This window comes from Puntigrus tetrazona, chromosome 21, assembly GCF_018831695.1.
Source record: "Puntigrus tetrazona isolate hp1 chromosome 21, ASM1883169v1, whole genome shotgun sequence".
Lineage (NCBI taxonomy): Eukaryota > Metazoa > Chordata > Actinopteri > Cypriniformes > Cyprinidae > Puntigrus > Puntigrus tetrazona.
Genome location: NC_056719.1, coordinates 12,767,728 through 12,792,111, shown reverse-complemented (window position 1 = coordinate 12,792,111; position 24,384 = coordinate 12,767,728). Strand labels below are relative to the sequence as shown.

General features: G+C 37.4%; 2 protein-coding genes across 13 annotated transcripts in view; one reads left to right on the top strand and one right to left on the bottom strand.

Annotated features, from left to right (window-relative positions):
• Positions 1 to 19,720, top strand: part of plrdgb (PITP-less RdgB-like protein) — a 114,006-nt gene extending 94,286 nt beyond the window's left edge. For all 9 annotated transcript variants that reach the window (XM_043221661.1, XM_043221664.1, XM_043221659.1 and 6 more), the window contains 7 exons: positions 6,130 to 6,246; positions 6,399 to 6,547; positions 6,648 to 6,797; positions 7,215 to 7,398; positions 7,630 to 7,758; positions 8,523 to 8,900; positions 17,941 to 19,720. In XM_043221661.1, coding sequence (XP_043077596.1) covers positions 6,130 to 6,246; positions 6,399 to 6,547; positions 6,648 to 6,797; positions 7,215 to 7,398; positions 7,630 to 7,758; positions 8,523 to 8,873 — 1,080 coding nt within the window. In that variant the 3' untranslated portion in view covers positions 8,874 to 8,900; positions 17,941 to 19,720. The remainder of the gene's footprint in view (positions 1 to 6,129; positions 6,247 to 6,398; positions 6,548 to 6,647; positions 6,798 to 7,214; positions 7,399 to 7,629; positions 7,759 to 8,522; positions 8,901 to 17,940) is intronic.
• On the bottom strand, positions 19,248 to 24,238 carry LOC122326624. 4 transcript variants are annotated; one of them, XM_043221670.1, is made up of 6 exons: positions 24,112 to 24,235; positions 23,484 to 23,799; positions 23,070 to 23,377; positions 22,173 to 22,268; positions 21,580 to 21,617; positions 20,069 to 20,205 (listed from the first exon to the last, which is right to left on the bottom strand). In XM_043221670.1, the coding sequence occupies exons 2-5, from the start codon at positions 23,769 to 23,771 to the stop codon at positions 21,587 to 21,589; spliced, it is 723 nt and encodes a 240-aa protein (XP_043077605.1). In that variant the 5' UTR covers positions 23,772 to 23,799; positions 24,112 to 24,235; the 3' UTR covers positions 20,069 to 20,205; positions 21,580 to 21,586. The 4 variants fall into 4 exon arrangements, with proteins under 4 accessions (XP_043077604.1, XP_043077602.1, XP_043077605.1 ...); XM_043221671.1 differs by having other exon boundaries at positions 21,580 to 21,611; XM_043221669.1 differs by lacking the exon at positions 21,580 to 21,617 and having other exon boundaries at positions 19,248 to 20,205; positions 23,484 to 23,779; positions 24,112 to 24,238.
• Between the last annotated feature and the right edge of the window lie 146 nt (positions 24,239 to 24,384).

The window sequence follows — 24,384 nt, the reverse complement described above, 5'->3', positions numbered from 1 at the left end:
GCTTTATAAAGTTTTTTTTCTCCATTTGCAGAGTCCCTGCAGGTGCATGAACATGTGAATCCTTGTGTTCTGTTGTTTATGCTGCTTTTTGCAGGGATAAAATTAAACAAATGTAGTTCTTTTTAATGGGTCACAGCCATGTATCAATTAAAATTAATTTAATTGTAACTTAATCTTGTTGCTGTCATGATCTGGTCCCTGAGCTTCCACTTGCAACCACCAGAGGTCACATCATCTCCTCAGCTGCACTGAGACTAATCACTCACACAGGTGTCCCTCATCAGCTCCCCTACTTAAGCTGCCCTTAGAGACTTGGTCTTTGCGATGTTTTGATTTGCCTAGCAGTCATTTCTGAGCACTTAATAAACCCATTATTTATCCTGTGTACCTGGACTGTTCCATATTCTGATTGTTTTCCTGCCTGCTCCTGTGATCTATTTAGCTTGTTTAATTGACTCTGCTACGTTGCTGCCTGCCCTGACTTTGCCTGGTTTATCGTTTATGATTCTGGATTGTCTGTTGTTCCTGACGCTGTTATTGACCATACCTGTCTGACTCTAAATAAATACTGCAAAAGTCTCTGACTCGTACAAAAGACCTTGCCATACAAAGATCCAGTAGTTTGTTAAGAGGAATCTGGCCAAGTAGGGACACAGTTGATCAGCTGATAAACAGGGAAATTTACCTATTGAAGATAATGTTCACTAGTTCTGTATCACACAAAGTACCGCTTTGTTTACTGTACTGCCAGTGTTTTGGACCCACCTTTGATGTCAATAAGAGCTGCAGGCATCCGGGTTACATCAGCACTCTCAAGCCCGGACATCCTGCCACTCTCTGCTGCCATTCCCATAATGACGGTTATTATTTGGGGTGTGTGTCGGGGGCACTGTGTTCCAGAGGCCTCTCCTGTCCACGAATCTACCCCAAAGGCCTCTCCTATTCACAAGTCGATTCCATAGGCCCCCCTTGTCTACGAGTCGACCCTCGGCAACCCAACCTCTGGACACAGAATCTGGTTTTAGGGACATGGAACGTCACCTCTCTGGGGAGGAAGGAGCCTGAATTGTTCCAGCTCACCTCCATGGGAGGTGGCGGGCTGGTGTGGGCTTGTTCATAGCCCCCCAGCTTAGCCGCCAAGGCCATGGTTCTCAGTCGGACAAGAGTGGCCTGCCCCCTTCAGGTTGGTTGGGAGCTCCTGCCTCAGGTGGAGAAGTTTAAGTATCTTGGGGTCTTGTTCACGAGTGAGGGGAGGATGGAATGAGAGATCGACAGAAGGATCGGTGCAGCTTCTGCAGTAATGCAGTCGCTGTACTGGTCTGTCATGGTGAAGAAGGAGCTGAGCTGCAAGGCAAAGCTCTCGATTTACCAGTCGATCTTTGTTCCTACTCTCACCTATGTTCATGAGCTTTGGGTCATGATCAAAAGGATGAGATCCCGGATACAAGCGGCCGAAATGAGTTTCCTCCATAGGGTGTCTGGAAGCTCCCTTAGAGATAGGGTGAGGAGTTCAATCACTTGGGAGGAGCTTGGAGTAGACCCACTGCTCCTCCACATCGAGAGAGGCCAGCTGAGGTGGCTCGGGCATCTGTTCTGGATACCTCCTGGACGCCTCCCAATGGAGGTGTTTAGGGCCTGTTCCACCGGGAGGAGGCCCCGGGGAAGACCTAGGATATGCTGGAGGGACTATGTCTCTTGGCTGGCCTGGGAGCGCCTCGGTGTTCCCCCAGAAGAGCTGGAGGAAGTGTCTGGGGAGAGGGAAGTCTGGGCGTCCCTGCTTAGACTGTTGCCCCCACGACCCGGCCCTGGATAAGCGGAAGAAGAAGAAGCTGAACCTCCAGAGGCATTGGGTTTGATCATAGACCTTCCCGAGTTCATATCTAATTCAGAACACACTGTCTGCCCTGTCACAGCAACAGTGGCACTCACCAGTCATTCTGCCATGGCTGCAGAGGCCAAGCTCGAACCACTGACTATTAATGCACTGCCCACGTCTCTGCCTCTCATATCTCCCTGTCCTGTCTGCTCCACCCAGAGGACCATTATTCTGATGGGCTCCAATGTCATCTGCTCTGACCTGGAGGGTTCCGACTCCATCCGATCAACCCTGGAGCTTTATGTCATGATTTGACCCCTGAGCCTTAGCCTGCAACCACCAAAGGTCACCTTATTTGCTCAGCTGCACTACACCTTGGACTGCATTAACCACAATACCTAATCACCTCCAGAGGTGTGCCTCATCAGCTCTCCTCAGAGACTTAGGGAAGTCTGTATTGTTATTTACCTTGCCTGTTTGACTCTGAATAAATAGTCCAAATGGATCTGCATGTCTCTGACTCATACGTTACAGTTGCTTAACGGTTAATTATAGCTTAACGCCTATCGGTTGTCAGAACATTCTGAAAATTCATGAATATTCCTATTTCTTAATAAAGGATGCTCGAAAAAATTATAATACAACTAATTATTATGATTACTATTATTATTGCTCAATGATCAATTGGTCTGCTGTTCTTTTACTACACAAGATTATATTTGATGTGTTGAAATATTTAATATTAAAATAATAAATGTAGCCTACTTTGGTAAGGCAGATAATAGAAACTGAAATAAAATACAAACAAACAGTCCAGGGGCGTGACAGATTGTCCTGGAAGGCGTGACCTTGCACCATAGAAAGGGAGAGAGAGAGAAAGAGATGGATGAAGATGACAGACAGAGTCCAGGGTGGTTTAAATGGAGGGAGAAGCCAGGAAGGAGACAGGAGGGACACAGGTCTTAACACTTAGGACACTCTTAAAGGAGCAGGCACTGGCATGAATTCTGAAGGGCGCTTTCGAGGAGCAGGCACTGGCATGAGTTCTGGAAGACTGGCCACTGGAGGGCGCTTGGAAGCACACACCATCTATTTGGCTTTCCATGGGAACTGTGGGCTGCAGTGGGCTTGCCATAGGAGTCACTTGTGGTGAACTGGATTGTGGACCGACTCTCCTGGCAGGAACTACAGAATGGAATCTGCGGGAATCGGGAATGGCTGGCTGGTTTCAGCTCAGGGTTGGATGCTTTCCAGGCATTGGAAGATGGCCTCTCCAACTCAAAAGTGGAAAGGCCTATGGTGCATGGTAATTGGCCCCGCGCTTCAGTGCAAGTATACCATTAAAAACATTAATCCATCCTTTTATTAAAAAACACAACTTGACCCCAAAGACTTAATTGCAGATTCTTGAATCTCCCTTTTTTGTCAAAGATACTAGAAAAGGTAGCATCCTCACAACGATTTCCCTTCTTAGAGAAAAATGGTATCTTTGAAGACTTCCAGTCAGGATTTAGACTGTGCCACACTACTCAGACTGCTCTCATTAGAGTTACAAATGACCGGCTTCTATCATGTGATTGTGGTTGTATTTTATGCTGTTGGATCTTAGTGCTGCATTTGACACTATCGACTACAACATTCTCTTGAATATACTAGAAAACTATTTTGACAGTAGTGGAAGTGTCTTAATATAGTTTGAATTATACTTATCTGACCTTCATCAGTGTGTTTATAAAGAGGTATCATATCTATCACAAGTGCAATATGGAGTAACTCAAGGCTCATTACTAGGAATGCTACTTTTCACACTTTACATGTTACCTCTGGAAGATATTATCAGGAGACATGATGTTAGCTTTCACTGTTATAGTCTATTTCTTTGTGGCCTGGTGAAACACACCAAATTGAGAAACTAACAGAATGTATAGTTGATATAAAAAACTGGATGATGAATAATTTCTTAATGCTTTTAGGCCCAATAATAACAGATTATTGGGCCTAAAACCCCACATGTAATAACCTAGAACACTTGAGGACTAACACTTCTTCATCAGTTAAAAACCTGGATGTGATGTTTGATAGCAATCTTTTCTTTGAAAACCATGTTTCTAGCATCTGCGTTTTAGATTAAAGACCCATCACTTTAACCTGGCTGTCAGGTAGTGGTTTAGCGTGAAGGAGCACTCAACACATATTTTAGGTTAACGAGTTTAATCGTACACATATATGTAGAATTAGTACCTCGGGCAGGTAGGCAGACAGGCAATCAGGCAGACAAACTAAACACATAGACGAGATTGGACAAACAGAACTGAAACCACAGGACTTAAATACACAACATAAATACTTAATAAATGAGACACATGTAGACGCTAAGACAATTAACTAAAGTAGGTCACACAGAGCACATGGCAAACAACAAAAACAACAACACAAAGGAGTCCACGTGTGATACTGGCTTTCACACAACACACTAATATGCTTCTATTATTCCAATCCGTTAAAGGATTGTTAGGCTGCATTAATTAGATCAGCCGTAACCAGGAACACTCCCCATAACACACAATGTTACATCATAAAAAGAATGGCATCTACGCTAATATTCTGTTTCTTTCATTTTCCGTTTCTCCTTCAGTGGAGACCAGAACAGCTAGATGTGCCCCGTGGACAGATCACAGGAACTAGACACCCAGACACAGTGGGTGTCCTTTACACAATGTGACATAGCTGGCTTTAAAATTTAACTGGGAGTTAATTGCTGGTCGTCTGGCCAGGTTTTTTCTTTCTCCATTTTGTAAAGGATGGGGTTTTGGTTCCTTGCCGTTGCTGCCTCTAGCTTAGTTGGGAACACTTAATTTCTAGCGATTATTGTTGATTTGATTATACAGAAAATAACAGCTCGCTCAAGTACTGAGGAGCTGAGCCATTCAGGGCTTAATAATTAACAGTATTTTCAAATCTATACAATGTTTCATAGGGAGCCAGTGCGGTGTTGACAGAACCGGGCTAATATTGTCATACTTCTTGGTTCTATTAAGGACTCTAGCTGCTGCATTTTGGACCAGCTTTGTTTAATAAGCATGCAAAAACAACCACCAAATAAAGCATTACAATAGTCTAACCTTGTGGTCATAAACACATGACACTGATAGCATAGATTGCAATGTTTTTGAGATGGAAATCACAGTTATACATATACTAGAAACATGGCTTTTAAAGGAAAGATTCTTATCTGACAGCATACATAGGTTCCTAATTGCCTAAAAGCCATCAAGTGTTATAGATCATTACATGTGTGTAGGTCCAATAATTAGCACTTGTTTTTTCAAAATTTAGCAGTAAGAAATTACTTGTAATTCTGTTTTTTTTATATAGATTCTGCATTCCGTTTTTTTTTTTTCCAATTTGGTGTGTTTTACCAAGCTGCAAAGAAATATAGAGCTGAGTATAATCAACATAGCAAGCTAACACCATGTCTCCTGAAAATAAGTACTGAACTTTGAGATACTCCACATTGCACTTGTGATCGATAGGATACCTTCTCATTTACTGCTCCAAACTGAAGTATTGCAGACGTAAGATTTCACTGCAGCTTATGCACAATTTGTTTATTTTTGTACAATAACTAACAGGAAATGCGTGTACTATATTTTATTGTTTGGTTTTTGTACTTTTCTCTGCTCTTCCTTTTCATCTATTGTAAGATAACTTTACAGTAGTGTAATGAAAGTAAACTTTTCTTAAACTTTAAATTATGAATTCTACTGTATCTGCACATCTTCATTTATCCTGCATACTGTAACAGACACAAATAGCACACCTTTATCCATGTTGTTGCCTATGTTTTTTTTAATTGATCTCACTAGTGTTTTCTAGTCAGGAGATGAATTGTTTCATGAATTGTGTGCTTGAAATTGAGGAAAAACTGTAAAACATTTCTGATGTCAGCATCCTTTTATGAAGAACACAGACAACACTTTATATGTTGGTGTTATTTTTGTATGATTGAGATACTATTATAGTGTTTATTAATATATTTATTTTTATATTTTCTGCAATTTTGTTGTCAATCATGTCTATAATTTTTATGAATTTGTACTTAAGTTTTAGTTATAAAACTAAATGCAGCGAAATGAGATATGTTCCCCTTGCAGCTAGTTGATGTTCAGTTAATGTTAATTGTAAGGATTTCTTTTCATTTTTTGATTGTTAACTATAATAATCCTGTTAAAATAGATTTTAAAAAAACTAAAAAAAAATATATATAGCATTTCTTTGATTTGGACGCCTATCTTATTATTATTCATTATCAGAATGTAACGGCAAATCACAGAGTTCATGATGTCATCGTAACAGAAGATGGCCCACAGACACTGGTGGGGCGGTTTATGTATGGCCCTCTTGACATGGTGACCCTAACAGGAGAGAAGGTAAGATGATTATTGTTGTCATGACCAATGCTCCAAAAATAAAGACAACTGTTAGCATTGCCAAATCTGATGGATAGACAACATGAAACAGTTTCACTGTAACTAAAATTATGATCTGGTATATATGTTCAAATATCCTGTCTGTTTCTCAGGTGGATGTGTTTTTAAAGAACCAGCCTGCTTCTGGTCGTTGGTTTCTGTTTGACACTGTGGTGACCAGCAGCAGCGGACGGGTGTCCTACACCATCCCCAGTAACAAAAGACTTGGGGTGGGTATCTACCCCATTAAAATGGTGGTCAGGTATGTGTTTACATTGTCATCACAAAACACTACAAAACTAATATCTATTTTTGCTATTATTTAAAGCCTGGAGATTATTTGTCCCTATTTGTCCTTACAGGGGTGATCAGACAAGTGCAGAGGCATTCCTTACAGTGTTGCCACAGGGAATGGAGTGTGTGGTGTTTAGTATTGATGGCTCCTTTGCTGCCAGTGTCTCCCTTATGGGCAGTGATCCCAAAGTTCGCCCTGGAGCTGTGGATGTGGTCAGGTAAATGTGTGACTGATGATAAACAATTAGACAAGTCTTGGCAATTTCTATGGGAATCCAGGTTGATTATGCCACTTTATAAACAGAAAGCTGTTTAGCTTGAAAGTGGCTGAGCTGTGCTTTGTACATCATTAGTGACATTGAACCTAATGACTGTTGACAGTTCCTTCACAAAACTTTACTAATGTGGTGGCACCTTTATACTTCTGTTGCTACTTGAAAAACAGGATACTTTAATGTCCTCAGCAGGCACAGATTTCATATTTTTGTAAGATGTACTGTATTAGAAAAGTTTGCCAAGTTTTATTTGACATAAATGGTAAGACTTCTTTCACAGATAAGGTTTAAGGCCCTATTGTGTACACTTTTCACAGATGTCGTTAGCCCCTGTATAAATGTGTTTTGATTATTCTGTAGACACTGGCAGGATCTTGGGTATCTGATCATCTACATTACTGGTCGTCCTGACATGCAGAAACAGAGGGTTGTGTCTTGGCTCTCTCAGCACAACTTCCCTCTGGGCATGGTTTTCTTCTCAGAAGGACTTGTCCATGACCCCTTGCGTCAAAAAACCATTTTTCTGAAGAGTCTAGTAAAAGAGGTATGTTAATGGAGTATACACAGCATGACATTTAAATGACAAAATATAATACATTGCATTACAATATGATTTTTTAGATTTGTTAGTAATGATTGGCCTCATAATATTTAATTTTGATTTATTTCTAAGCAAATCAATTAATTTCTATTTAAAACAGCTTGCTATTTTTGCATGTCTCAATTGTTCATTGTTATGGAAAAATATGCTGAATAAATTTGTTATTCCACATAGTGTCACATTAAGATCAGTGCAGCGTATGGCTCTATGAAGGACATGTCTGTGTACAGCACATTGGGACTGGCACCTAATCAGATGTACATTGTAGGCAGGCCATCCAAGAAACATCAGCATCAGTGCCAGGTAAAGCTCTGTTTGTATGAAAGCTTGTGACTAATTTGACTTAGGGGGTTCCCTGAAGTTTTCCCAGAGCATTTATTTTCATGTGAACAGTGAGGAAGAGCAAGTTTCTCTGTACAATGAAATTCTTTGCTAGAATTATGTAAAAAAAAAAAACAACATGCACATATTGCAATGTTGTTATAGTTACTACATTTCACAATACACAAAACAAAACCAACCACAAACTTAAGCTTTTCTACTAAAATATTTACGCTATGGAAAACATGAAGATCACAGAACACAAAACAAAAAAAAAACAGATTTAGTACAGATTGATAATAAAAAAAAGTGGGTATGGAATAATAAGATGGTTCTAAATTTGACAAAACCAAAACTATTGTGTATGGATCAAATTGTAAAGTTAAATTAAACCACAATTACATTTGTCTGTAAAGAACTGTGCTGAACCTAAGCAACTAGCTCCTACTCAGGACCAGTTCATAACCATCTCATGACCAACTAACAGCCTGCTTAAACCAGCTGTCAACATGGAAGTACTTTGTAGCAACACTTAAATAATGTTAACCTTAGGTTTTTTCTTGCAACCCAAATTTCACTAAGGGTACCCTTAATATTTTAAGGGACTTCTTAGCTTAAGGACTTTCATCCAACTGGGAACAGTCATTTTAGTTTACCAGCTTTTCCTACTTTTTTGTGTACTAAATTACTTAACAGTACTTTTCATGCACAATTTCCTCTACTTTTTTCTATTTTATCTTACTTAGTTTCTGAGCGAAGGCTATGCAGCTCACCTCTCCATTCTTGAGTTTGAGCATGGCTCACGCTCCAAAAAAAACCGAATGGTGCTTCGTCAGGGATCTTTTGGCCTTTCTTCCAAAACAGACTTCCTATCTCCATCCCCGGACTTCCTATCCTGCAAGCGTACTCCACTGCTGTGTCGAGCAATGTCTGTTCAGCAGCCATCACCGCCTTCATCATCTGCCTCCACTCCCAAACCTGAGCGTGCTCAGAGCCAGCCTGAATCTCATAAAGACGGACCAGAGATTCGCATCCAGACTGATGATCAAGATGAAGAGGAAGAAGAGGAAGGGAGAATACAGGATGTTGTACTGTAAAGGAACTCCATGAGTTGTGAAGAAATGGTAAGTTAACGATCAACAGCCTTGTGTATTACAATAATTGTTTATTAAACACATTATCACTGACAGTGACTGTATCATCAGTAATGGATTACATAACTCATAAGTCATATTAATTTTCTAACCAAGTAAAATACTAGTTAACTACTGCAACTACTTCTAATACTATTTACCTTCTCTTACCAACAGAGTACATTTTTAACACAGTTATTAGTTGATGTGTGTAATGTGGGGGTTTGGGTTTTATTTGTGTTTCTTATTCATTGCTCTTATTTTTATTTTGTAATTTGGTTCATGCTGTTGATGTCATGCTTCCCTTGCCCTCATGTATCTCTGATTTATGTATGTGTCATGTTCTGATTGGTTTATTGTCTGGTCATGTGGTTCTTAGTTATGTTTGCCCATTGGTTGGTTCTTGTTTTGTGACCTGTATTGTTTGGTATATATAGCTTTTGTGTTGCCATTGTCTCTCATTGTGTAATGTACTTAACTCTGATGTTGGAGAGTGTCAAATCAAATCAAGTCAAGTACTTTAAGATTTTGCTTTGGTTCAGTCACCTTCAGTGGATAGAATACACAACCCCTACCACAAATCCAGCAGTTTCTCTACTTGGATTGAGTCAAGGATGATCCATTGAGGAGTATGTGGATGATATTTGTGGACTGTGCTATGTGGTGGACTTTAGTGATGTAGCACTCAAGGACATTTTCAATTTGTTTTTAACAAAAATATTTGTCATTTAATGCCTCACCATACCCCTCACTGGACTCTGGCTCAATATATAGAGTTTCTTTTGAGTGGCCCTGCAAATGCAGAACTTGGGCTGGGACTTAAGATTCTGATTGCTAGTGTGTTGGACCCACTACTGTCAGTGTGAGTGGCTGACATCTCAGTGGTCTCTACACTCAAACACAGAAGGCATCCTCCTGCATTTTGAGCATGTGGGCTGCACACTGCACTCCTGAGGTCCCTAGTTAACATGGAGGCCATTCACAAACTCACTGTCTGCCATGTCACAGCCAAAAAAACTGCTCAAGAACTCTCTTTCTGTCTCGTCTCAATTAAGTAGACCAGGGGTGTCAAACTCAATTCCTGGAGGGCCGGAGCCCTGCAGAGTTTAGATTCAACCCTGCTAAAACACATATACTATGTATGTCTGAAGTACTTGATTAGCTGGATCAGGTGTGTTTAATTAGGGTTGCATCTAAACTCTGCAGGACTCCGACCCTCCAGGAATTGAGTTTGACACCCCTGAAGTAGACCGTCCATGTCTCTGCTCCACAAGGGCTTTTTGCTATGCTGCCACTACCCTGTCATCCTGCTCTGGCTGCTAAGCAAACGGATCCCTACTCCTCCATGGTTTCATGCTCCTCTGGATCTGACCTGGGGGTCTCCTGGTCTACTGCTTTAATAGCTCTGCTGTTTCACTGTATACCACTGCTCCACGGTCCAGGCCACCACATTTCCACAGTCTAGACTTGTCTCATGCCTCATAGCTTTCATGTTGTCATTGTGTTTCATCATGTAATGTAGTTGTGTAGTTCTATGCTTCCCTCCAGTGAAAATCATTACAACAATTAATTTGCTAGTTAAATAGTTAGGAAGAGCAAATTGACATTTTGAAGACATAGAGCCTAATGCACACTAGTTGTTAAATGAATAGTTAACAACTTTTTGTCCAGTCAGCACAAGGTTATTCTTGCATGTGACAAAAAAAAGAACAACTTGACATGACGTAAACAGGATCTTATAAAGCACAAAGTAAATTACATAATGAACAAGACACAGAGTAGGGCACACAGAGCACATGGGACATGAAAACAACAATAACAGAGTCTAAAATTGTGACAGAATCCCAATTTAAAGGCATAAATAAGTAATTTAAAAATTGGCCCCAAAATTAAAGTGTAACCTTAGCTACTTAGGAACATGTATTTTTGTTTGTTTTTTTAAGATTATTATTTTATGTGCTGCCAAACATAAATAAAAGTTAGATTAAAATTAATCCAAAGGTAGGAAAGTATGTCCCTTAATTTGTCTTGTTTTGTCATGATTACAAAATAAATACTTTCTCAAGATCTTGACATATTTTCTCTCTCTCTCTTTCTCTTTTTCTAGCTTGAGTGTAACAAAAGCCATTTGAAGTGCAGTATATAGTATACCTCTGCATTCTGGCTGAGAGAATTCACTTCTCCTTTGATCAGGAACTCAATTATTCTGTTTGTCAGTAATAGAGCACTTCCAAATTAGGTGTGCAACACTTGAGATTGAGGCTACAACTTTATCATCATAGACACTATAAAAACTCATTCATGGTCAATTTTATTGCTATCCACCTTGAGGGAGCAGGAAATCTACATGGTTATGATATAATATTTAACACTTGATAATGAAGTGGTTGGGTTGCATGAGAAACTGAATATAAAATGAACACTAAAATACAAAATATTTGATATTTGATGATAGTTTTAGTTGTTTAATTTGTGATCTATACCAAATTACATAAGGTAGTCCCAAGTTAACGTTGTTTTAAAATGTTAGCTTGTTACAGGGATTACTTACAACTACAAGTAGCAGAACTTTTTTAGTGTTTTCCTTTTTTTTTTTTACTTTGTACAATAATCTTTCATTTCATTTCAGAAGTCATCTATCCTTTATCATTTCATTTTAAATCCTCATTTTTGGACACTGATTTTAAAAAGGTCATACGATGCGATTTCAAGTTGTCCTTTCTCTTTGGAGTGTTATAAGCTGTGAGTGCATACATTTGAAAAGACTATGGTCTCAAAACCAAAGAGATATTCTTTATAAAAGTTATTACTTGTACGCTCCTACCTAAAACATGTTTATACATGCCCCCACTTTCTATGTCCCAGAGTGGGTTTATTTTCATAACACCACCCAAACGTTTAACATTAAATGTTTATAGTTGTGGAGTAACTAGTTACATGTAATGGAATTATGTAATTTCATTACAAATAAATGTAACTGTAATTAGTTAGTTAATGAGAAAAAATATATAATTAATTTACAGTTACTTTTGAAAATGTTAATGATTACAAAGGGGGTTACATCTGAATTGTCACACACAATCGGTTTTATTTCCTATTTTGGTTTATGGAATATGCTTTATTTTTTAATTGTTTTCTTCTGTGACATTGTTAGATGCCATTGTTTCTTGCCATAACTAAGCAAAGATTTGATTTCAAAACCAGTATTATAGCTATTAAGCTATATTTTGTTATGATTTTAAATCTGTATTTTACCGGGGTATAATTGAATAAGAGGTGTTAAGACAGATTTTTTTAGTGGGCTTGCTTTGAATTAAATAATTACATGGCTCTGTGAAATGCTTGATTCTGACTGGTCAGTGGTGACATGTGATAACTGGTAAAAACTAATAATACAAACTTATCCTGGTAACCAAAGTCAGTTGTATACGCTTGCTAGGAATAGTATATTAAATAAATATTAAATCCATTAGAAATTTTGAAAAGTAATCAAAACATAATCAAATGTATAATAAAGTAATTAAAAAGTTACATTACTAATTACGTTTTAAAAAGGGTAACTTGTAATCTGTAACCTATTACATATCCAAAGTAACCTTCCCAACACTGATTCTCACTGTAGTGGATAACTGGCCAATCAGAGCACACATTTCAGAAGACATTTCATTATCAATCAATCAATCAATCAATCAATTATTTATATTTATATAGCGCTTTTAACAACATAGGCAGGACTATGATGTGATAAGAGCTCGCTCAAGTATTGAGGAGCTAAACCATTCAGGGCTTTATAGGTAATTAATAAGATTTTAAAATCTATCCGATGTTTGATAGGGAGCCAGTGCAGTGTTGACAGAACCGGGCTAATATGATCATACTTCCTAGTTCTAGTAAGGACTCTGGCTGCTGCGTTTTGGACTAGCTGAAGTTTGTTTATTAAGCGTGCAGAACAACCACCCAATAAAGCATTACAATAATCTAACCTCGAGGTCATAAACGCATGAATTAATATTTCTGCATTAAAGGTTGAAAGCATAGGTCATAATTTAGATATATTTTTAAGATGGAAAAACGCAGTTTTACAGATGCTAGAAACATGATTTTCGAAGGAAAGATTGCTGTCAAACAGCACACCTAGGTTCCTAACTGATGATGAAGAATTAACAGAGCAGCCATCAAGTGTTAGACAGTGTTCTAGATTATTATATGTGGGGTTTTTAGGTCCAATTATTAGCACCTCTGTTTTTTCAGAATTTAGCATTAAGAAGTTACTCATCATCCAGCTTTTTATATCGACTATGCATTCTGTTAGATTCTCAATTTGGTGTGTATCACCAGGCTGCGCTGAAATATAGAGCTGAGTATCATCAGCATAGCAGTGAAAGCTAACACCATGACTCCTGATAATATCTCCCAGAGGTAACATGTATAGGTTGAAAAGTAACGGTCCTAGCACTGAGCCTTGAGGAACTCCATATTTCACTTTTGAGCGATATGATACCTCCTCATTTATTGCTACAAACTGATAGCGGTCAGATAGATATGATTTAAACCATGCTAAGGCGCTTCCTCTAATGCCAACATAGTTTTCTAGTCTATCCAAGAGAATGTTGTGATCGATAGTATCGAATGCTGCGCTAAGATCTAATAGCACTAATAACGAGATAAAACCACGATCCGATGATAGAAGCAGGTCATTAGTAACGCTAATGAGAGCAGTCTCAGTACTATGGTACGGTCTAAAACCTGATTGGAAATCATCACAGACACCATTTTTTTCTAAAAAGGAATACAGTTGTGAGGATACTACCTTTTCTAGTATCTTTGACAGAAAAGGGAGATTAGAGATTGGTCTGTAATTTACTAAGTCTTTGGGATCAAGATGTGGTTTCTTAATAAGAGGCTTAACTACAGCCAGTTTGAAGGTTTTGGGAACATGTCCTAATGACAATGATGAATTAATAATGTTCAAAATAGGATCTATGATTTCTGGAAGCAAATGTTTTAATAGTTTAGATGGAACAGGGTCTAACATACATGTTGCTGGTTTAGATGATTTAACAAGTGTGTACAAGTCTTCTTCTCCTATAATAGAGAAAGAGTGTAATTTTTCCTCAGGGGTTCTAAAGCTCACTATCTGGTGTGAAACTGTAGTTGACGGCTGCATAGTTACAATTTTATCTCTGATGGTATCAAAGAAGTAAAGAAATTCATGAACTCATTGCAGCTATACTCTTGGGGAATGTTAGCACCTGTTGATGTTTTATTTTTTTGTTAATTTAATTACTGTACTGAATAAATACCGGGGGTTGTGTTTGTTTTCTTCTAAAAGGGATGGAAAATAATCAGATCTTGCAATTTTTAATGCTTTTCTGTATGACAGCATACTCTCCCGCCAGGCAATACGGAATACTTCTAATTTAGTTTTTCTCCACCTGCGCTCCATTTTCCGGGCTGCTCTCTTTAGGGTGCATGTGTTGTCATTATACCATGGAGTCAGATTGTTTTCTTTTATCTTTTTTAAGTGCAAAGGAGCAACTGTATCTAAAGTGCTAGAAAAAAGAGAGTGCATAGTTTCTGTTATATCATCAAGTTTTTGTGTCTTATTGGATGTGCTAAGGAATTGAGATAAGTCAGGAAGATTACATAGAAAGCTTTCTTTTGTGGTGGAAGTGATGGTTCTACTTACTTAATAATACTTAATAATAAGGTGCAGAGTTTATAGGTTTAACTATACAGAGTTCGCACAAGACTAGACAGTGATTTGAAATGTCATTACTTTGCTGCAGAACTTCAACCATTTTAACATCCATTCCATGTGACAGTATTAGATCTAGAGTATGATTTCAACAATGAGTAGGTCCAGAGATGTGTTGTCTAACCCCAACGGAGTTCAGAATGTCTAAGAAAGCTAATCCTAATGCGTCTTTTTCATTATCAACATGGATATTAAAATCGCCAACAATTAAGACTTTATCTGCGGCCAGTACTAACTCGGTTAGAAAATTCTTTAATGAAATCAATGCTGTGCCCTGGTGGCCTGTATACAGTAGCCAGTACAAACATGACAGGGGATTTATCACTAGCACATGATTCTATAGATAATGTTATAAGCAGTAAAACTTCAAATGAGTTATACTTAAAGCCTGCCCTCTGAGAAGTACTAAGAATGTTGTTATAAATTGTAGGAACACCTCCCCCTTTACCTTTTAAACGTGGCTCATTTTTATAGCAATCATTTTGGGGGGTAGATTCATTCATTACACCAAATACACAAAATAATGTTCTTTCTAGCAACATCATATGATCCATTTAAATATCAATGATGCACAACTCATCTTCATGCCATACATGGTTTTACTTTGACAGCATCTTGACTTATTCATTGGAGATATTTCTCATTATCGTCATGGAGACATCTGTTTTTTTATTTGAAAGTGTGCCAATACAGAGCTCCTTTTATTTCAGAGAATCACAGTAATATTTTATGTAATGCACTGACAATACCTCTGTAGTGCAGAAATACAAGCACCCTTGATTGCACTGCAACACTTAGCCCATTAGCTCACAGAAGACCACTGGGTTGCATCTGGGTTGCTGTGACGTACTTGAGTTGCTCTGGATCATTCAGGCCCCCACTCACTGTCACAAGCTGAAAGAGTCCATGTGTCAGTACACGATAGCACAAAGGCCCTGGGAACAGCTGTCTTATTGCCAGCTGTGATTTGGCAAAGGGGTGGATGAGAACTTTTAGGGAGGGGCTTAATTGTTTTTTTTTTTTAAACACTGATGTACACCTTCAGAGTTGTTTCTCTTTCAGTCTATTGGAGCAAGTAATTGTGGTAGAAGTGCTCAAATCTCAGGAAGCCTAAATTACACAGGGGTAAAGAAAGTAAATAAAATTGTAGCCTATTAATTATGGGTCATTAATAGACTATTTACAATACAAAACTATTCAAGTTATGTGGCAATATTAGTCTGCTCTAAATGGGATACTCCGCTCTCTGTTTTGCCCCTTTTTTTAGGACATACACTGTAAATAATTTTTTTTGCCATATTTTTGTAATTAATTTAGAAATTTATTAGCAATTTGAGTAAAATTGTTTCTACAATATACTGCAAGCTTAGCAGTTGACATTTTCTGAACTAAAAAAAGACTATACTATACTAACCACTTTTGCTCTATTTAATTAGTATAACTTCAATCTCATAAATTTTAACTAAATGAATATTGTATTTTATCAATGTTCATACATAAATAGCTTTAGAAACCACAGATTTATTCTGAATCTGAGCAATTTGAATATTGTTAATTAAATACCGGTATGCACTTTTTTGGAATGCAGAATTTCATTTTCTTTTTCTTTTTACCCATTTCATTTATGTATGATTAACAAATATGCATCACATTAAGTTTATTAGTTTGTTTATATTAAAACTTTGTCGTTCAAATGGATAGAAGTTTTATATATTGTTCAGATACATCAATCAAAAATTTAGACTTAAATATTAAATATCTGGTGGCCCAAGAGCACCATCTATGACTCAACCTGGCTAAGAATACTTGACGCTGACAAGAGAGTCTACAGTCATTCTGCATGTCACAGCTCACCCACCATCTCCTCCTTTATAGTCAGACATTGTTCAAGTCACTGCACGCTGTCCACACTCAATCATGCAGGCGATGCACTTTACCGACAGCTTACATTTAACGGAGAATGGCGACTCCATCCCGAGACAATCCAGCTGATTTGGAGTTGAGTTGATCTGTTCGCTTGTTGTAAGTCCCTTCCACTGTCAACTATTTTTCTCTCTGAACGAGGCCCCCCTTGGCATGGATGTACTGGCACACAGCTGGCCTCGGGCTCTATGTAAATATGCTGGTTGCGCCATACATTCAGTTCCCAGAACTCATGCTTCTCATGACAGCCTCTCCCTGGCGAATGCCCCTGAGGAAGGACCCAGTCCCGGTGTTGCTTGACTATCTCCCCAGTCATCCATCATACTTGCCTAAGTGTCCATATGGTGTCCATGTGGTGGATGCAGCATCCTTTTTCGGAAGGCTAGCTTCCTCATCGATTCAGCCAAACTGTTAAAACAAATAGAAGAATTCAGCAGTATCTGGTTGAATGTCTAAATCTTAAGAAAACTTTCTATCTCAGGAACAGAAGTTTGACTCCTCCAGTAGTGATGTGCTCACCTGTGGTCCCTACGGGTGAAATTGGTGAAATTGCTCTGGGGCGATGGAAAGGTTACAACACATGTTGTGTGTTGACACACATGTTGCCTGGTGACATTTGCAATACCACTAGGTTGTGGCGGAGTTCAGGTTGTGGCGTTTTCCATGGACCCCAGTCTGTCATCACGACATAACTCGTAGTGACTGAGAATTTCTTGTTTACGTATGTAACCTTTGTTCCCTGAAGGAGGAAACAGAAACGATATGTCCACGCTTGTCACAACCTCAAACGCTCGATGGGTGCCAGGGACTAGTTGTGTGATGGGGAGTGGCTCAGGATTAGTTAACCACTTGCGGAATTTCATTGGTGTTTTCTCTTAATCAGAGCTAATCAGGGCTCCAAGCAAGACCCCAGTCTGTTGTCACGACATAACATCTCTGTTCCCTCCTTCAGGGAACGAGGGTTACATACGTAACCAAGTACGTCTTTTTGCTATTACAATTTCAATTAATGCTAATTTGTTTAAATTACACTTGTAGGTACAGTGGAAATAGATTGAGACAGTAGGTTTTAGACTTTTTAATTATTATTTATAGCATTTTTGGAAATAGCATATGCAGATTTTATAGATATAAACTAACTATATATTCAAATTAAATTAATGAGATGCTTTAATATGTATACTGTAAATTCAAATTGAATTCCATTCCATGTAAATATCTAAAATTGCTACCATGTGTTAGTTAAGAGGGTTCAACAGTTAGGGCATTGACTAGAGTTGGTAGGGCTAAAAGATTATCTGTAGTAAATCTATACTAACCTATATTAATTTCATATTTTTTCTCCAACAGCACACACAGAAGAAGTCAATTTTCAAACACATTCCAATCTCCCTTATCAAACCAGAAGACCTTTTGTTCATATGATCAAACTCAATAGATGGGGTCCACGGTAGACAAGACCACAAGGCCACAAGGACTTGCACATTACCTCCAAAACAAAACATAACCCTGGTCCAAGACCAGCAACATTAAAGACTGGACTGAAATTAACAACACCCTGTGACTCTTATAGATGTCATAATCGAGACGTCCTCCTTTGACAGGCGACTCATTTCATGTGTGGTGAAGGTTTGTCAGACTCCTGTAATGGTATTTTATTTTATTAGTTTTTTGAATTTGTGCCTGCATGTTTTGCTGAACCCAGATTCTTTTTGGCAAAATGTTGCTACATACCCATTCATTATATAAGTACTATAGCTCCAGTGTCTTCTAGGGTGCCGTATGTAGATTATAGATTATGTACTGACAGTCTTTAAACATGTTCTTCTGTGATTTTACATCTGTGGCATTTTCAGAGAATATGTTCTGTGAATATGATTGTATTGCACAAAAACTGTATATAATTGTATACATGTTTTCTTAGTGATATTAGATGTTATAAAACTATGCTTATATGGTGAAATGTGCTATTTCAGAGCATAAAGCATTTATTTTACTCATTTTAAGAACAACAATTCCCAAGGAGTACACAAATTAACAGAATCAAGGGAACTTCTTTATTAATAAAGCAGAGATTTTAATATATTAAATAAATATATGTAAAGAGCTTAAGGCTTTTATAGTACCCACCTAAGGATTATTAGGATATGGCAACATTTAAAAAAAAAAAAAAATCTAAATATTGACAAAATCTCAATTGAAGTTGCCAAATGAAGTTCTTAGCTATGCAAATTACTTTTGGCATACTTATGACTGGTTTTGTGGTTTAGGGTTACTAATGTCTAAACATTTACTTTAATTGTTTTACTTTTTTTTTGTAAAAGTCTTGTTTTATGACACACATAATTTATCAAAATGAAGTCAAAAAATAATTTATCAAAATGAATAAAATAAGAATGAATATGTTGTGTTAAATAATTTCATTAGATTCACAAACAAGTTTTCAGTATTGGTTCTTGTTTTAAGCATATAGAATAACTAGCTTTATTCAATAACTTAATTTTTCTTTCATCAACATGTTGAACCTGCATGACCAACTGAAGAAAAAAAACTCATCTCCTTGATTCCTATTAAAATGACTTTGTCTTTGTTAATTTTTTATTACAATTATTATGGCTGGTCCTGTATCATTAAAAAAAAACAACTTTTCATTTAAATGTAAACAAAATTCAATATTTTTATTAAGTATAAAAAAAGCAAACAATTCCGCTGTTTTTGTCCTTTTCTAAACAATTCACATGCATGATGCAAAGCAATACATGTAAACATTGTAAGTTTGAAACAAGCTCAAATGCATATGACAGTTTTTTAGACAAACTCTCACATTTGGTAATGTTCACATATGGATCACACTATACTATAAGTACAATTGATGACTATAGTGTCTTAATATTTAAATGGTGAATTTGTGAAAATATGGCATACTCAGCATTTAGTTCTCCCTTAACACAAATAAGAGTAAATACAGTTTACAGTAAACTCCATAAAGTACCAAAGTAGTAAAATACTGCTAATAAACTTCAACTAAATAGGTTAGATAGTTAATAAGCATAATAATATTAGTAACATATACCACAGTCAGTATCTATGTCAGTGTAGTGTTGGATGGATATTAAAAAAATAAAAACTCTAAGTCCTTGACCTCTCCATGCATGTATATGCTTTGGTCTTCACATCTTTTGGTGTTTTTTTCTTTTTTTTACAAGAGAACTGCTTCATTACATTAAACACATTGAGGCATAAATGTGCATTAACTAAAATGCACATCTCAAAATTAAAATGCAAAATATTCCCAAATAGTGATACAGTATACTTAGTTGCCCTGTACCTTAAAAAGGAAGAAAAACAAACAAAAAAAAAATACTGGACAAGGCCTCTTCTGGCATATATCGAGAAACACACGTCAACATACATACAAACACACGTTAGCATAATGAAAACAGATGCCTCTTAAGAGGTTTGACAAGGCCACATCAGTCCAGCATCTGACAGTCTGCTTGGATGTGCTGGGTCTGTTTTCGGATAGAAGCCCTTCTCAGTCCTCTGGAAAGGTTTCTCATAGTGGAGCTATAGCCCATGTTCATGACCACTTTGTAGTGCTCCAAGGCCTGGACCCTGCAGTCACATTACCATCAATGGTTATTTATAGAGTGAAGTACAAGATGAAGTAAAATGTGTTTGTATATCCTATTTACAATCTAATTTTTAGGTGTATTCTACTTAGTGCCTTATTACATTATATTATAAATACATTAAAATAACATAAGACACACCATTCCACAATATCAAGCAGCAAAGCTAACTGCTTTGCACAGCTAAATAGCTGGATGTGGATGAGACCGGAAGCTATACCAATAGAATTTACAAATGGCGGGGCCCATTTTTACGCCAGAAAAAAAAGCACATAAATTGAACAAAAAGCTCCTCTTTACAGTTTTTTTTTCTAGCTGATTGAGATGTATGCACAATGTTTTTTTTGAGGTAAATGACTGTTACATGGCATTGTTTATAAGATTTACATGTTTTTCACAGTTTGAAACACTGAAGGAGTAATTAAGTTGTACTGTATGCCATCTTATGAAATACTTTTTGATGTTCATTCATGTTATATTAGTAAACAGTAAGATAAGTTCATTTGCCACTTAAACAATACTGATCATACTACGTTAAGGAGCACCAAAACATTTTTAATGTTTGAAATTCATTTTGAATTTGACAATTTTAAAGCTGATAGACTCATTTATTTAAAAATAAACAATGCTTATTGCGATTATGGCCAAGGGTACTACAAATAGGAAATTCACATATTAACAGAAAAATCCACACAGCTGACAGCTTTACTGGTTGTAGTTTATTCAAGCTGTGGATAAAAGAGACAAACATTTCCGAGGTTTCTGTGCCAATTTACAGCGGGTGTCTGTTTTGCGCCACATTTCTTTAAGTTGTGAGCATTTGCAGTGCGTTTCTGTTTTTACTTTAAGTGCAAGTATGTGTTGTCAAATTGATTACTAGGTTTTTTTAATTTGCAGGTGTTTTTTTTCTCCATTTACATGGTATTGAGCCATCTCAGCCACTGCATAAAAAATATAACCAGCAGTGAAATGTCCACCCCATAGGCTGTGCAATTATTTATAACATAAAATACATTTATTTTTTATGCATGTTATGAGTGACTATGAAGTGAGCCTTGTGGGACAGGGCCTACGACACTTTTACAGTAATACTGTTAGACAGGAAGCAAACCACAATATAGAATGAATATTATTGTAAAAAGGAAAAGGGAGAAAACAAGCAGCAGCCATTGTAAATTGAGGTTTAGTTTTTGATATTAGAAAGTAAAGTGAAATGTTTGTTGTAGGTTAATAACTAAAACATGCAATACGAGCTTTCGTGTGGCAATGCCTGCATCAGATCCAGTGAGCTACAGTACATGTTTTATGTTTTTATGGACAAACTTGAATAAATATATAGATACTTTAAAATATTTACCTTAGCTTTATTCCATGAGACACTCCCTGAATCTGTCACTTGCAGAATAGGAGAAAAAATATAAATTGACTTCCTTCAGAAAGACATTAATCAGCCCTAAAAATCTTCTTGTCCCATATAGCTGGGCTGATTCAGAATGGCTTCCAATTGAGGAATAAGAGTTTTGAGCCATTTGAAATCTTGGCGGAAGATAAGTTATGTGTGGAATTCAAAGGGGGATGGAAACAAGAGAACAAAATGGCTTCAAAACCAGTGCCTTAGAGACAGAATCCTTAGATTTAGACAATCTGTCTCACTGTCTTAGAGACCAGTTGAGTGGTGATCATTTCTTCCAGTATTTTCATTTAGACAATTCCCAAACATACAGGCTTTTTAAGGACGGTTCACTAGAGAGCAGCTGCAGCATAGTCATCCATTAGTGGAGAGCAGAAAAAAAGCAGCCCACACTCCCAAACAGGAAATGACCAAATGTCAAGATCAGGAACTAAAACCATATTGTGCCTGAGTGTGCACAAAATTTCACACCAACTCACAAAATTAATTAATCCTTCCTTTACAGAATGAGATTTGAATTGGGCTTCTGTTTTACTCACCGATCATCTTTCCCAATCGCATCATCAAAGGCTTGAGAAAGACGCTTTAGCCTCCGGAGGCCTTTGGATACACAATCCAGATCCTCATCAAACTGCCTGTCATGGGACAGACACAGCCATTATGTGATACCATGTGTTGGCTTCATATCTGCATCACTGTCATCCGTAGTGTTTTGTGTTGTTAAGGTTATATATATGCTAATGTACTTTAAAGATGACTGAATTTAAATCTACAGTCATGAGATGAATGAAATATGAGCACACTACTTATACTGAATACTACACAGTAGAGTGAAAGAAAAGGCAGCAATATTAAAATTCTCTGTCAATTTTTTTTTATTTGTTAAGCGAGTGTTTGATAATATCCAGTTAATTCAAAATGAATGAAAATTATAATAATAATAAATAAAAATCTTAATGGTTACTCTACCTGGTGTAAATACCTAAACATTTGGCTGTCTGATAATTATTTTATGTACCTTTTTTTAACAGAATTGTGAAATCCAGTATTCTACACTGTGTGCCATTATTATACTGCATATTTTGGCAAATACAGTTCATCTTCTGTTTATTTCATGCACGAAGAAATTTTAATATTGTGCACAGTATACATACAATACTGTTTATGGTATATGTCCTTTCTCATTATTTTATGACGGGGAAAATATTTGTCAAAAGATACTCAGGACAAATCAAAGGTTCTCTAAAATGTGAAGTCCTTTGCTCTAATATACTACCTGCAAGTAGCAAATCAAAGTGCAAAAAAAAAATCCTGTAACAAAGAAATATCACTAAGAACAAAAATGTGGTCGTCAAATGACTTTATGGGGAAATGAAAAAACCTGAACAAATTAACAAGCAAAAATGTGATGTCTGTGTGCAGCTAATCAATCTCACCTCCTGCTGTTCACTGTGTTGGGTGATGCATAAGGGCTTCTGAGTGCAGCCATTCGCACCAGTTGCCTTCTTGTGCCCATGGTCTTCACAGTCCTAACAGCAGAGTCACTGGCTCCTGGGGTGTAGGCACCTCGAGTAGTCCGTTTGTTGGTTGACCTTGGAGTTCGCCTGGGGGTGATGGTAGTACAAGCAGCAGATCGTTTCGGGGTTTGTGATGTCCCAGTGCAATCACATTCCTCACCATCTGATGTTCTACCAGGTGTCATGACCAGACACTCCAGACGTGACTGTCTGCTTCTTTGAAACCTCTGATTAGAAGATAAAAATATATTTTAAACACCCGTCCTACAAGAAAAACTACAACAAATGATCGAATTAATCTGCAATCATGCATTTAAAGAAACAGAAGCACACCTGATAGACGCTACCAATGGAGTTTTTGGCACGGCGGGTCATTTTGTGGACAGTACTAGTCTTTTGGTTCATCTGTAGTGACTCCCATGTGGGGGTCTCAGAGATGCTCACGTTGGATTGCACTGGTTTTAAGGGCAGCCGCTTGCGCAGAGACATTCGCAGTGAGTTCAGCGAGTTGGAGGAGCGCATCTTCTTAAACTGCTTCGCCGCTTCGGGCGAGCTGTCAGGTTCTGAGTCATTAAAGACTGCATGTGACCTCCAGACCCCGCTCACAATCGTGGACGTCATAATGAGATCTTCGAGAGATGAAAATTGACTGTTTGCCAAAATAAATAAATAATCCGAATATATTTACATTTGTAATTTTTTTATAAAGATTAAGTAAATTATTATACAATAATAATAATAATAATAATAATAATAATAATAATAATAATAAAGAAATAAACTAAATATTAATCTAATATGTTTATGTTGAGCACAGTTGAGTCTAGCAAAACGATCATTTGAAAAGCCAAACTTTTATCGCAAAATCGTGCAATAAAAAATGAAAATCCACAAACATATATAATGTGAAATTACACTTAGGTAACTATTCAATTTCATCGACTTTAAAATCGAAACTTACCGTTGTTTTTCACACCGTATAGTTTGATAAGATCGGACTATCCCTTGCTTTGTTTCTTGTGGCTGTTTGAATTTAGTGGACCGCTCCCTGTGAAAAAGAGACACGCCCACTGTGTCCCGTTTCCCCACACTGATTGGCCGAACGTGCCGTTGCGTCGCATTTGAAATGTGACGTAACGCGCGGTTCTTTGTTTTGCAACGAATGTTTTTTTGTGATGAATACTTTTCATAGAGTCAGTGTTGCCAAGTTTGACAGTCTTTAACAATCTTTCCG

What these genes read in the sequence shown, in the direction of transcription:
- LOC122326624 (XM_043221669.1), bottom strand. Translation starts at nt 23,771, where the DNA reads ATGACGTCCACGATTGTGAGCGGGGTCTGGAGGTCACATGCAGTCTTT. An exon ending in CCATTGGTAGCGTCTATCAG is followed by an intron (nt 23,378 to 23,483) that starts GTGTGCTTCTGT and finishes TCTTCTAATCAG; the next exon opens with AGGTTTCAAAGAAGCAGACA. An exon ending in GCGATTGGGAAAGATGATCG is followed by an intron (nt 20,206 to 22,172) that starts GTGAGTAAAACA and finishes ATGTGACTGCAG; the next exon opens with GGTCCAGGCCTTGGAGCACT.